The 13,327-nt window shown below is 62.7% G+C and overlaps 1 protein-coding gene across 3 annotated transcripts; it reads left to right on the top strand.

Annotated features, from left to right (window-relative positions):
* The first annotated feature begins 507 nt into the window (after positions 1-507).
* Mknk2 (MAPK interacting serine/threonine kinase 2) lies at positions 508-10,424 on the top strand. Of its 3 annotated transcripts, XM_028861176.2 has the most exons (14): positions 508-618; positions 759-875; positions 4,464-4,551; positions 4,640-4,741; positions 4,820-4,917; positions 5,810-5,889; positions 6,076-6,149; positions 6,329-6,433; positions 6,518-6,573; positions 6,682-6,777; positions 7,017-7,211; positions 7,607-7,771; positions 8,100-8,143; positions 8,419-10,424. In XM_028861176.2, exons 2-14 carry the CDS (start codon positions 825-827, stop codon positions 8,642-8,644), a joined length of 1,380 nt encoding a protein of 459 aa, XP_028717009.1. In that variant the 5' UTR covers positions 508-618; positions 759-824; the 3' UTR covers positions 8,645-10,424. The 3 variants fall into 3 exon arrangements, with proteins under 3 accessions (XP_028717009.1, XP_028717010.1, XP_028717008.1); XM_028861177.2 differs by lacking the exon at positions 6,329-6,433; XM_028861175.2 differs by having other exon boundaries at positions 6,329-6,573.
* Positions 10,425-13,327: the final 2,903 nt, after the last annotated feature.

Here is a 13,327-nt window from a genome sequence, read left to right as displayed (position 1 = left end):
AACCCGCCCGTATCGCGCAGCCGCACTCGGCGCCGCCGGCGAGGCCTTTTCCACGCTGCGCCCCACACGGGGAACGCGCAGCCGCACTCGGCGCTTCCTCCACGCTCCGCGGACCGCTTCCCTCGGAGCCCACCCTCCCCGCCCCCCACAACCAGTGCGCAGCCGCGTTCGGCGTCCCCACGCGCTCCCGGCGCAGCTGCGCCCGGCGCCCCGCTAAGCCCCGCCCCCCACGCTGGAGGCGTGCCGCCGCATTCCGCGTCCCCGGCGTGCCGCCCTCGCGCCCCTGGAAGCCCCGCCCCCTCTGCTCTCTGAGGAGGGCGGGGCCTGCGCGGGGGGCGGGCCACGCCGGGACCGCGCCTATAAAAGCGGCCGCCCCGGCCGCGCGCGCGGCTCCTCTCGGCGGCGGCGGCGGCCCAGCGGAGGGGTCCGTGGCGGCGGTGGCGGCGGCGGTGGTGGTGGCGGCGGCGGCGCCGGTGGTGGTGGTGGCGGCGGTGGAGGAAGCGAGGAGGCGGCTGCGGCGGTGGCGGCGGCGCTGTTCCCCGCGCAGTCCTCGGAGCCGGGTCCGGGCTGTGCGAGGTCGGGTGACGGCGCTGCGACCCCGGCCGGTGTCCGACCCCGGTGAGCGCGGCGCCGAGGGCGATATTCCCCGAGGGAGGAGGGAAGCCCGAGCCGAGCGCGGGAGCTCCGCCGAGCCCCGGCCGCCCCCGCCCGGCCGAGCGCCCCGCTCAGCGCCGGCCCTTTGTCTCTCCTGCCCGCAGGGTCGCCTCCCAGGCCGCCCCCCGGGCCCCGCGTCCCCTCCCCCGCTGGCGGGGCCCGGACTAAAGATGGTGCAGAAGAGAACAGCCGAACTTCAGGGCTTCCACCGTTCGTTCAAGGTGAGGGGTCCCGTCCGGGGGGTCCCACTGCAGGCGCGGGTGCGTCGGAGGGGCGAAGCTCGCCCGGGGGGCCGGTGCAGGGCCTGGGAGGGCTTCTTGCACTGGACTTCAGCGCTGGAGGCAGCGGGGTCAGCAGGCCGCAGCCCTGTCCCCTGCCGCCCAGGGGCTCTCTCTGCCAGGACTCCCCCATCCCCACGCCGCAGGCTTGTGGCTCCGTGTCCCTTGCAGTACCGCTTGGCCACAGTTGGGTCTTCTGTTGTGTGTGTGGCCCTAAGCAAATCGAGCGTTCGTGCAGCTTCCAGCCCTGCCTGGTGCTGGTTGGGAGAGTCCGCACGCTGCAGCCCCGGCTCCCGGGCTCTAGCTGCCCGCTAACTCTGCCTTCCCGAACTGCCCCAGGCTCCCGTGATCTCTCAGCCCGGTCTCTTACTTCTGTGTGTGGTCTCAGGTGAACCCCACATCTGTCCCCTGAGATGCGTGTGCTTGTTGCGGGCTACAGCCTTGTCCCTAGCTGCCTAGGAGCTGCTCTTCTAGACCCACTGCCTGGCATGTGACTGGTGACTCCGTGCCCCTTGCAAACAGCGCGGTCTCAGCCCTGTGCCCCCCACCCCACTTTCTGTGTGTGATCCCACTCGCTCTTGCTCTGGCTGGGAGGGCGTCAGCTGCTCTTACCTATTTCGTGGACTTCTCCAGGTTGGGGTGGGGGGGCTCCATGTCCCTTGCAGTCTCTCAGCCTGGTCTCTCCCTCCTCCTGTGTCTAGTCCCAGGGGAACCCTGTGTCTGTCCCCTACAGTCTCCAAGCTGGCTGCAATCTGGTGGGGAAACCCTTGGGCCCATGGTGTGCTTTGCCCGACTGCACACTCCCCCCCCTACACACACACACTGGTAGTGGCCTGTGGACGGCCTTCCCTCAAGACACCCCAAAGTGTTACTTCCTGTCAGAACAGGAAGTTTCTGCAGTGTTGTTAATGGTGCCTGGCTGAATCTTCATCTCAGATGAGTGAATCTGGGGGTGACCAAGGTGGGCAGGTGCTGGGCAGAGTCCCGCGGGGCCTGGCCTAAGGGACACAGTGATGTCATCCTGCCCACCACACCCGGAAGGCTGGATTATGTAATGGCTTCCTGGGGCAGGGACCTGTTGCCCTGTGGAGCAGGCAGCGGTGTGTACATGCCCGCACTCCTGTGGGAGGAGCATGCAGACGGGGAAGAATTCCCAGGCCTGTCTGGCCGGTGCCCCTGGCCAGCGGCCACACCCCTGCCCAATGCCTGCCCTCCGTGGTCAGCTGCTGCGGGGCTGAGGTGGATCTGAGAATGTCACCCACGGTGCCTCTTTGCCCTCCTGGGGCTTTGTCTGAGCCCAGATGGGGTCAGCACATGGGGCCAACAAGGCCGCCAAAGCAAACCCCAGCTTTCTGGATGGTTCTAGCCACCTCCTGCCAGGCCTGCTGACTCAAGGCCCTTGGCCAGGCCCAGGGGAGGCCGGCTGGACCAGGCTGGACTGCCCACAGCTCTGAGGGCTGCAGCCTGCTCTCTGCATGGCCGCTGTGCAGCTCTGTGCAGAGCTGTGACTTTGGGGAGGCCTAGCTGGTAGGTGGTCCTTCAGGTAGCCAGAGACTGGTCTGGTCCTTTGGGGACTCGCCTTCTGGAACCTTCCCCACGTAGATGCTCCCTGGAGCCAGGCCACTGGTCCTCAAGTGTCCTCGGTCTGCAGCTGGCCAGAGAGGCACACCTGCCGGTCCTCCCGGGTTGACTTGTCTGTCTTCTGTTGTTTTCCTCTCTGGGGTTTAAGAGGCCCCGGGATGGAGCATGGGGCCCCATGCTTGCTAGACAAGTGTCCTACAGACTAAACTACAGCCCCAGCCCTGACTTCCTGTCCTTCGTGTACAAATTGGGAGGCTCTAAGGTAGCCCCTGGGGTCTCCCCGGGGGAGTCTGCCTTAGCCTGCTGATCCTCCCTGTGCTGGGTTCTGGTACTTCCCAGTCTTTTCGGTGGAGGGCTGGGACAAGTGAGTGGAGACAGTGACCGGATAGTGTCAGAGGCTCAGACTGGGCCCCTTTCACCCTTGTAAGGTCCCCAGAGCTGGGGACAGCCGCCTCCTGTCTCACCATGACAGCCTGCCCAGAGGAAGGTCACCAGGCTGAGGTTATGCAGCAGGTTCCTGGCCAGCCTTGGGTCTTACACCTGGTTCCCCTCCCTCAGCTGCCGCCAGCCCCCACCCCGTGTGGTGCAGGTGGCTGCCGTGGGTCTGCAGAGCGCCGTGTGTGCCCTCTTCCCCGTGGCCTGCTAGGGTCCCCTCTTCTGCCAGGCTCCTGGTGACTGCCGGGGCGGGTCAGCTTGCCAGGCTTCTGCATTGCTGTCCGTCTGCCTCTGGTCTCTGGGTGTCTGTCTGTCAGTCCTTCCTGCTGAGGACATCCGGAGAGGGGCAGGGACTTAGCCCAGGCTCCCCACACCCATTCACGTCTGTGCCTTGTTCTCTGAGGGGGGCGTTCACTCTGAAACGGGGTTCGCCTCAGTGTCTCGGCCCGCAGACCACCACGCAGGTGGCAGCAGCACCATCGTGAAGAAGCATTTCACTTAAGCACGCTTCTGTTCAGACCAGGACTCTGCGTGGCCTGCAGCTCTCACCCTCTCTGGTCAATCTCAAGACCTTCCACCCAGCTAGCAGCCGGGTCCTCTGGTGTCCTCTTTGAACCCTAGCCACACTAAGAAGGCTTCTTCGACATTGCAGGCTGTGGACTGGGCAGAGCCCTGGACACTCATACCAGCGGGCACCTTGCCCGTGGGCCCCGTCACTGACTGTGTATGAAATTGGGGACCCATGGGGTTGGTAGTCCTCAGGACGTAGACGGCTTTGGATGTCTGTAGAAAACTGAGAGGGTGCCATGGCACGCAGAAGTGCCTCCACCTGTGACCTCCAGAGCCCCCCAGAAGTCAGGCGTTCACATCATGGGAGGGGGAGCACACAGCATAGGGAGCAGAGGCACTGGTGTCCCGAGCCACAAGGAAACTGAGGCCTAGAAGCCAAAGGTGTAGCCCTGAGAAAACCTGGGAGGCCGTGGGAAAACAGGCTTCAGTCCTGCCCAAGGCTCCCCTGCTCCTGGCCCTACCTTTGATCCCACGCCTGTCCCTGAGGTCAGCCCTCAGTCAGCTGGCTGGACAGGCGTCCCCATTCTACCCATGAGCAGACAAGGCAGGCCATGGGGCTTAGACTTCCTGTCGCTCAGCCCCAGGCTGGGGGAGGAAAGTCACGTTCCCCAACAGTCAGGCAGCAGGGCCCCTCAGTGTGGTGGACATGGGCCTGGGCCATCCATAGTAACAGGAGCAGGTGACACCCACGTGGCCCAGTGTCTCCTGGGAAAAGCCCTGAGTTGAGATCCTGTGGACCCCAAGGGATTCTGCCTCACAGTTCTCTGCCACTGAGACCCTGGGACACATGTCATGTGAGGGCCCATGTGCTGAGTAAGGACGGAGAATTAGCCACAGAAGGTGTCCCACCCTGAACGCTCATTGGGTGAGGGCTCAGCACTGTGATGGAGTGATGACTGGGGTGTCCCGGGAGAGCCGCCCTGAACATGCTCCCTCCCCCACCAGGGGCAGAATCCGTTTGAGCTGGCCTTCTCCTTGGACCCTGCCCAGCACGGGGACGCTGACTTCAACCCCCAGTGCGAGGTCCGACCTGGTGAGTACCACGGAGTGGGCGGGCGTGGGGGGCTCTGTGGGCGGCAGGCTTCACCAGGCCTCACACGGTCTGTGTCTGTCCTCTGCAGACATGCCCTCCAGCCAGCCCATCGACATCCCGGATGCCAAGAAGAGAAGCCGGAAAAAGAAGCGCTGTCGGGCGACCGACAGCTTCTCGGGCAGGTTCGAAGGTGAGTGGCAGTGGGCGCGGGGCCTGCGGGGGACGGGGACGCAGGGCTGCCGCCCTCACTTGTCCGTTTGCATCCCAGATGTCTACCAGCTGCGGGAGGATGTGCTGGGGGAAGGGGCCCATGCCCGTGTGCAGACCTGTGTCAATCTGATCACCAACCAGGAGTATGCTGTCAAGGTAAGCCGGGGCCTGTCCCAGGGGCCAGTGGCGTTTAAACCCCCAGATCACAGCCACGGAAAACCAGTATCTAAAAATGGCCACCCTCGAAATCCAGGTCAGCCCCAGTCACACAGGCACGGTGACAGCTGGCCTTTGCTCACTCCGTGTTCCGAAGGCAGCGAGCCCTAGTGTGCTCACTGAGAAGGGAGACTTGGGTCAGAGGCCGGCTGGCCTGCCCATCCCTAAGGCCGCTCCTCGCCTCAGAGGCCGGCTGGCCTGCAGGAGGACTATGCATTGAAAAGCTGTGCTGCAGCCCTGGAGTAGTGAGGGGTCAGGGTACCAGCCTGGGGACAGCTGGGGTCCTGGGAACCCCTCTTCTCCAAGACCAAAGATTCTGTAGTGCCTTCGAGGTCTTCCATCACTGGGTGCAGAGGAGCTGGCTTCCTGAAGTTGGGGTCCCACTGCTGGCCTAAGCCAGACGAGGCCCTTGGGGCCAGTTGCCCAGTCTGGACTAGAGTGGAGGAGGCTGGACTTGGTGCGGCACTGGCTGGGCTGGCAGCCAGGTGACTTGTTGCCTTGTTGCATGGGTCACGTGGGAGCTTCTGGGGCAGGGGTGGCAGCCACCTCGTGAAGGGGCTCCTGTAGGCCCAGCCTCAGGCAGTCCTGTGAGGCCATTGGGTCAGGGTGGAGCCTGCTGCTTCCTCCCTCCTTGTCTGAACTCCCTGAGCGATGGGGGGCCCTGCCTGTGCTGACACCGCAGTCAGCCTGTCTTCTAGTAAGTTCTGGGCCCTCAGGCCAACCGTGTTCTCCAGCGCTGAGGAGCCGGCTCTGGCCGCCGAGTTTAGACAGGGTCCAGGTGGGCCTGCTGGAGACCTGGCGACTCCTCAGGCTGCGTCTCCCTGCACTGCAGATCATCGAGAAGCAGCTGGACCACATCCGCAGCAGGGTGTTCCGGGAGGTGGAGATGCTCTACCAGTGCCAGGGACATAGGTAAGGTGGCCTGCCTGGGCCGTTCTCCAGAGCCCAGCGCCTCAGCAGGGCATGGGCTGGGCGCAGCCGGAAAAACAGGATGCTCTCCGTGGAGCACGTGGCAGGCACCATGAGGGTGTCGCCTCCAGGCTGGGCAGCAGGTGCTGAGGGCCTCAGTTTCTTTTCTGCCTCTTCCTCCCAACTCAGGAATGTCCTAGAGCTGATTGAGTTCTTTGAGGAAGAGGACCGCTTCTACCTGGTGTTTGAGAAGATGCGTGGAGGTGGGTGCTGGTGGAGGTGGGTGCTGGTGGAGGTGGGTGCTGGTGGAGGTGGGTGTGGTGGGACTTGGAACGGGGCCTGGGCCCAGAGAAGCCCTGGGGTATCCGTGATGGAGTGGAGGCGGGACTGGGAGCTGGTGGGTCTACGGAGGTGACCTAGCTGTCCCTGACCTGCACCGCAGGGTCCATCCTGAGCCACATCCACAGAAGGCGCCACTTTAACGAGCTGGAGGCCAGCGTGGTGGTGCAGGACGTGGCCAGTGCCCTGGACTTCCTGCATAACAAAGGTGTGGTGGGGTTGTGGAGTCTGCCCCAGGTCCTGGCCGCTTTAGAGGCACCCTCCCCCCCAACTCCCTGTTCTGTCTCCCTAGGCATCGCCCACAGGGACCTAAAGCCAGAGAACATTCTGTGTGAGCACCCCAACCAGGTGAGGCGCCTGACTAGCCCTACCTGGCTCTGGCACTGCCCTTCCCCTGGGAGGCTAGAGGGCTGGGGAGCATGCAGGCCAGGGTTCCCACCATGCTCACACCCCCAGGTCTCGCCGGTGAAGATCTGCGACTTTGACCTGGGCAGTGGCATCAAACTCAATGGCGACTGCTCTCCCATCTCCACGCCTGAGCTGCTCACCCCGGTGAGGGCGGGCGGGCGGGCAGGCGGGCGGGGCGGGCGCTGGGCTCAGGTGCCAGGCTGGCTCTTCAGCTTTCCCCTGCCAGCGTGGCCCTCTGCTTAGCAACAGCCGCTGGTTAGTTGGCGGGCTGGGGGTGGAGTCGGCCGCATCACCTGCCCATATGGGGATACATTTGCGGCCTTTGATTGGCTGGACCTCAGGTATCCTCCTGACTCCTGCCCCGCCCGCCCGCCCGCCCGCAGTGTGGGTCAGCTGAGTACATGGCCCCAGAGGTGGTGGAAGCCTTCAGTGAGGAGGCCAGCATCTATGACAAGCGCTGCGACCTGTGGAGCCTGGGCGTCATCCTCTACATCCTGCTCAGCGGCTACCCGCCCTTCGTGGGCCACTGTGGCAGTGACTGTGGCTGGGATCGAGGAGAGGCCTGCCCAGCCTGCCAGGTGCGTCTGCCAGCATCCCCTCCCCGACCCAGGCTCCCTGGACGAGGAGTAAGGTGCCGTAGTTGTCCCCAGGAACCAGGACCTCACAGTGGACCCCTGGGCCCCACCATCTCTTCGCCTTTTTTGTGGGTGGGTGTGGGTGTGGGTGTGGGTTCGATCTAGCTGCATGTGTGTCTGTACTGTACGAATGCCCGGTGCCTGGGGAGGTCGGAAGAAGGCCTTGCGAAGGCCGTGCGTCCCCCGGGACTGGCGTTGGAGCCGTGTTGTGCGTGCTGAGAACGACATGGGTCCTCTGCGAGAGCAGGCCGTGCTCTAACCACCGAGCGCTCTTGATGTCGGTCTGTCTGTCTCAGGACCTTCTCCAGCGTCCGTCACGCTCTCCCCTCCCCCCACAGAACATGCTGTTTGAGAGCATCCAGGAGGGGAAGTATGAGTTCCCCGACAAGGACTGGGCCCATATCTCCTTCGCCGCCAAAGACCTCATCTCCAAGCTGCTGGTCCGAGACGCCAAGCAGAGGCTGAGCGCTGCCCAAGTCCTGCAGCACCCGTGGGTGCAGGGGGTGAGCCGTGGGGTCTGTGGAGGGTGCCCGAGCCCCAGCCCCATCCCAGCGAGCACCCTCCCTGCCCAGCTGGACCCCCCAGTGAGGCCCAGCCCTGCAGGCCCTGAGCTGTCTTAATGCTGAAGCTGGTGGCCCTGAGAGTCCCCAGGCCAGTGTGGCTCACGCCCCTTCTGGGGACAGACAAGGGGGTGGGGTGCGCCAGGAACTGTGCAGAGGTTTACCTGGACAGAGTGTGGGCCTGTGGGTGGGCTCTGGCAGTGGTGAGCATGGCTGACGTTAGCCAGGCCTTCCAGTGCCCTCTGACCCCGACGGCTCTGCCCTCTTGCAGTGCGCCCCGGAGAACACCCTACCAACACCCTTGGTTCTGCAGAGGTGAGCCGCGGGTCTTGGGGTGTGAGTGTGTTTGGGATTGTTTTTATGGGGTGCTAGGGGCCCCTAAGCCAGAGCCCTGCAAATGTTCAGTGGGTACCTTAGCGATGGGATGTCAGGGCCCCGGGGGCCTGAGTGCTGTGGTGTGGGAGGTGTCTCAGGAGCTCCTGTTTAGGGCCTTGGTACCTGGAAGGAAGGGCACTGGAGCTGGGGTGGGCACCTCCACAGCGCTGTAGAGAAGGAAGGCACACTTGTGACAGTCCCCATCCCGTTCCCAGGAACAGCTGTGCCAAAGACCTCACATCCTTCGCGGCTGAGGCCATTGCCATGAACCGGCAGCTGGCCCAGTGTGAGGAGGACGCTGGGCAGGACCAGCCTGTGGTCATCCGAGCTACCTCACGCTGCCTGCGGCTGTCCCCGCCCTCCCAGTCCAAGCTGGCCCAGCGGCGCCAGAGGGCCAGCCTGTCCGGCACCCCCGTGGTCCTTGTGGGGGACCGTGCGTGACCCCCACCAGCCCCTTGTACATACGCCCTGCCCTGCAGGGCCTGAAGGCTAGGGACCGGGGTGCCCGCCCCTTGCCCTGGGGCCCCAGCTCCCCTGGGTCCTGCTGGGGTGTGGGGTGGTTCTGTTGGGAGGTGTTCTCTCTCTCTCCTGTCCTCAGCCCGTCCTGCCCCTGCCCGTTTGGCTTTGTTTTGTTTTGTTTTCCTTTTACCACTATTGAAAGCAAGTGCCCAGGAGGAGGGCGGAGGGTGCCGGCCGCTGGCCTGCACCCCGCGATGCTCGCCTGTCAACTGTGAAGGCCATGCCGCCTGCGCCCCCACCTCCACTCCGGCTACTCCGCTGTCTTCCAGGGCTGGGGGTCCCGCAGGGTCCGCACCCCGCACTCTCCCTGCCCCTCAGTGTTGTCAGGGACAGACAGGCTCTCCTGGGGAGCACAGTCGCCCTTCGTCGGTCCGCCAGGGCACCCTTGGATCTGGGGCATGGAACTCCACTGTCCTGGATAGAGTCCTCTGGGGGGGCGGGTGGATGGGGACAATGCACCTGATTGACCCCCAGCCCCCATCCCCTACCTGCCCCGTCCCTCGGAGGGTTGACAATCAGAATCTCCTCCAGGCTGCGTAGCTCTTGCTCCCAATCCACTTGCCAGGGGCAGACGTGGAGGAGGACCCTGCATCCGGCCAGCTCCACCAAGGCAGGAGAAGTGCTGGCCAAGGCCCACATCAGCAGACATGGGGTCCCCACGTGTCTCCCCACCCAGGGCACCTGAGTGCCCCCTCTCAGGGCTCAGCCTGACCACGGCCATGTCCTGCCCTCTGCTGCCCCTGGGTCTGGAGTTCACGAGCTCTCCTGGCTACTTCTGTTACCCAGAGCTGCAGTCGCACTCAGAGGTCCCTCACCTCCCCTCTGCCCCCAAGGGCAGTGACGTGGGTGTGCCTACCTTCAGGAAAGGGGCTGACGCTGCCTTGGCCTCCCGTGGGCATCCAGGAGAGGCTGGGAAGGCACCGGGGTGGCGCTGCAGGGCCCAGGCCTGGGGCTCGCTCTAGCCACCAGCTACTATGCAATATGAGTTCCCATTTTCTCCGGGGCCCTGCCCTGCTGGTCGGGGGCGGCGTCAGGGGCCAGGCCACCCCGCCCTGCAACTCTGCTCAGGTGTCTCCAGGGCAGCCCTGGCCTCAAAACTCCTTGGTCAAGATTGTTTGTCAAGTTTAGTTTAGGCTCTTTTTTTTTTTTTTAAAGACATAATTTGACTTGCTTCCCTGTTATTGAAGAGTACTTGAATGTCGGGGGTCTGGTGGGTGGGGGCTTGGGACACCCACTGCCCAGCACCCTCCTCCCTAGTCTCATAGGGTCGCCGCAGTGGGGGGGTGGACATGCCTTCAGTCCTGCCTGCCTCTGGACACACTTCCAAAGACCCCCTGGAGGGTGGGGGGCTCCCGGGCGCCCCGGTTCTCGCCCATCAGCATGATTCAGCTGTTGGGCACACGAGGACTTGCCCTGCAGGTTCTAGAAGCAACCTGACGGGATGGTGAGCAGTGTTGGTCCTTCCGTGCCAGACCTGGAAGACGGGTCAGACCCCTAACTGTGAATGAGAGACATCCCGGGGTGGCTTGGCCACAAACCATGCTGAATTCCGTAAGAAGAGAACGTGTTTAGAGTGGGACGGGCAAGCACTTTGAGCGCCACCCCACCGGGGAGAGACGGCTACCGACCCCTTCCCAACTGTCAACGCCAGGATTTTGTATTCTGTTTTGTAAGGATTTAATAAAAGTTGAAAATCTCTGCAGCGGCGGCAGCGGAGGTCGGCTGCCCCAGGTCCTGAGTCACTGGTCCCCGGGCTCCCTCCTGCGCACCCCTCTGGATGGGTCCCAGGGGTGACGTCACCAGAGGGAAGCCAGGCCCCAGAAAAACAAGCTCCGGACTGAGCGGGGCAGGGACCCGGAGGGGCGGGGTTGCGTGCCCCGCGGGAGGGCTCTGGGGGCGTGGCTTGTGCGGGGCGTGGCTTCTGGGTGGCTTGGGGTCTGGGTCACCCCAGGCTGTGGGGTGCTGGGCCGACGGGCGTCCGTCCCCGCGCTCGGTTTGTGCCACTGTGGGCGTCCGTCACCGCGGAGAGCAGCCTCGATCCGGCCTGTGGGGCCCTCGCGGGTGGGCGAGCGGCCGTGGGTTCCCCGCGGTGGTCGGTGGGAGCCGCCGCACTGCCCGGGGCCTGCAGCTGAGCACCGCGCCCGGGGGCTCCGACGCCAGGACTTCCCGCTGCTCCGCGGACAGACGTGGAAGGGGGCGGGCCCCGCCGGCTTTGAGAAAACCACAAAAATAAATTCTAGTGCAACCTCTGCCGGGACGGGCTGTTCCTGGCAGGAGGCAGAGGGCAGGGAGCGGTCACCGCCCAAGCTGGCAGGCCGGCGGGGCGTGGTGCCACCTGGGAGGGTTAGAGGCCTGGCATGTGACCCCTGGGTGCGGCTGGGCGGCTCGGTGGGTAGAGAGCTGTCTGGTCCAGCACGCCAGAAGCCCTCGGGTCCCCCCACAGCGCTCACACTTGGAAGTGGTGGCCCAGGCTCTTCCGAGGTAGAGGCAGGAGGATCCGAAGTTCAAGGTCATCCTCTGCCCAGGCTAGGGACTTTGAGCCCAGCCTGAGCTAAATGAGATCCTGGCTGTGAAATACAGGACCAGAGGTGGGCCGTCCGCTCGCCACCACTCCCGGCCACCCCCAGTTTGATTCCCTGGCCCCACATAGCGAAGGGAGAGGTCTGACTTCTGACCTCCACACCCAGGCACTCGCAGCATAGAGTCAACGGCAAATTTTAAAACAGCATTGAGGAGGCTGATAACAGGATTATCAGCAGGAAGCCAGCCTGAGAACCTGTCTCAAAAACTTTATAAAAAGGATTCAGGCCGGGCGGTGGTGGCGCATGCCTTTAATCCCAGCACTCGGGAGGCAGAGCCAGGTGGATCTCTGTGAGTTCGAGGACAGCCTGGGCTTCCAAGTGAGTCCCAGGAAAGGCGCAAAACTACACAGAGAAACCCTGTCTCGAAAAATCAAAAAAAAAAAAAAAAGATTCAGTTGCCCGGCGGTGGTGGTTCCTAGTCCCAGCACTGGGAAGCAGAGGCAGGCAGATCTCTGAGTTGGAGGCCAACCTGGTCTACAGAGTGAGTTCCAGGACAGGCTCCAAAGCGACACAGAGAAACCCTGTCTAGAAAAATGAAAAACGTTCAGTGAGTAAATAAATCACTTGTGAGAGTGTGCAGAGGGAGGGCCCCACTTCCACATGGAGCCAAACGCAGAGTCTGTCCAGAATGCCCGTACTTCAAGGCTCCACAGGAGGCACAACCCCAGAAGCTTGCCGATCAGCCAGCCTGACACACTCCAGATCAAAAGACAAAGAGGACAACACCCAAGGGTCCACATGTGAACCCCCGCCTTCCTGTCTCTCCTCACCCCCCACTCTCTCTCTCTCACTCTCTCTCTCTCTCTCTCTCTCTCTCACTCACACACACACACACGCACGCACACACACACACACACGCTGATCAGTAAATGGATAAATGTCACAAGGTAGACCAAAGAAACACTTGGTGCTGTCAGTGACATTTCAGGAAGGGTGACAAGCAGTCCTGACTGGTGGCATGGTGTTCACAGAGGCCCCCAAAAGAAGAGGCCCCCCTGGGAAAGTGCTCCAAAGATGGGGCTATGCAGCCCGGAGTGGAAAGAGGAAAGAGCTGGTGCAAGAGAGACCCTCTGGGGCTGGAGAGACGGCTCAGTGGTTAGAGCACTGACTGCTCTTCCAGAGGTCCTGAGTTCAACTCCCAGCAACCACATGGTGGCTCACAGCCATCTGTAATGGGATCTGGTGACCTCTAATGACCTGCAGTCATACATGCTGTATACATAACAAATAAATAAATCTTTTTTTTAAAAAAAGAAATATATTTATTAAAAAGAGAGAGAGAGACCCTCTGCACCAGCATGTGAGTGGAGGGTGGGGTCTGGCGTGAGAATTGAAACCCAGGGTGGTCGCCACTGCAAGACACAGCTTGTAGACCCAGCCCCATGCCCGCCTCCAGGCTGTGGTCGGTAGGCAGTCATGGGAGGTGGTAGAGAGGAGCGTAATCCTTCTTAAGTCACAGAGGGAAACTGGGGTCCTGGTGGTGATGGGGATGACAGGAGGGAGCGTTTCAGAGGCGTCCAAAGGGTGTAGAGGGAAAGGTGGGGGAGAAGACTAACTGCCTCCATTGTACAGGATGGAGCTCTGCCTCCTGATAGGACAGAGCAGCTGCCGGCGTGAAGCAGGCAGTGGGAAGGAGATGCGGGGAGACTGGCAGTAGCTACCCAACTCTGTCTCTGAAGGACCCCCTACTAAGCAGGTATCTGGGGCTTGGAGAGTGGCTCAGGGTTAAGAGCATTGACCTGGGTTTGATTCCTGCACCCAGTGGTGGCTCACTGCCATCTGTGACTCCAGCTCCAGGGGATCTGATGCCCTCTTCTGGCACCTGCAGGTACTGCACACAAGTGGTGCACATAGACATATATACAGGAAAACACCCACACACATAAAATAAATTTTAATTTATTTTTGGTTCTTTGAGACAGGGTTTCTCTGTGTAGTTTTGGTGCCTGTCCTGGAACTCACTCTGTAGCCCAGGCTGGCCTCAAACTCACAGAGATCCGCTCTCCCCCCAAACCCCACCCCC

The sequence above is a fragment of the Peromyscus leucopus genome, chromosome 22 (assembly GCF_004664715.2).
Source record: "Peromyscus leucopus breed LL Stock chromosome 22, UCI_PerLeu_2.1, whole genome shotgun sequence".
NCBI lineage: Eukaryota > Metazoa > Chordata > Mammalia > Rodentia > Cricetidae > Peromyscus > Peromyscus leucopus.
The sequence above is the reverse complement of the archived record's forward strand: the minus strand, read 5'-3'. Positions and strand labels throughout refer to the sequence as shown.

Coding starts and splice junctions, on each gene's coding strand:
- Mknk2 (XM_028861175.2), top strand. CDS start 825: ATGGTGCAGAAGAGAACAGCCGAACTTCAGGGCTTCCACCGTTCGTTC. Junction 4,742..4,819: donor CTTCTCGGGCAGGTTCGAAG/GTGAGTGGCAGT, acceptor TTTGCATCCCAG/ATGTCTACCAGCTGCGGGAG. Junction 7,212..7,606: donor AGGCCTGCCCAGCCTGCCAG/GTGCGTCTGCCA, acceptor CTCCCCCCACAG/AACATGCTGTTTGAGAGCAT.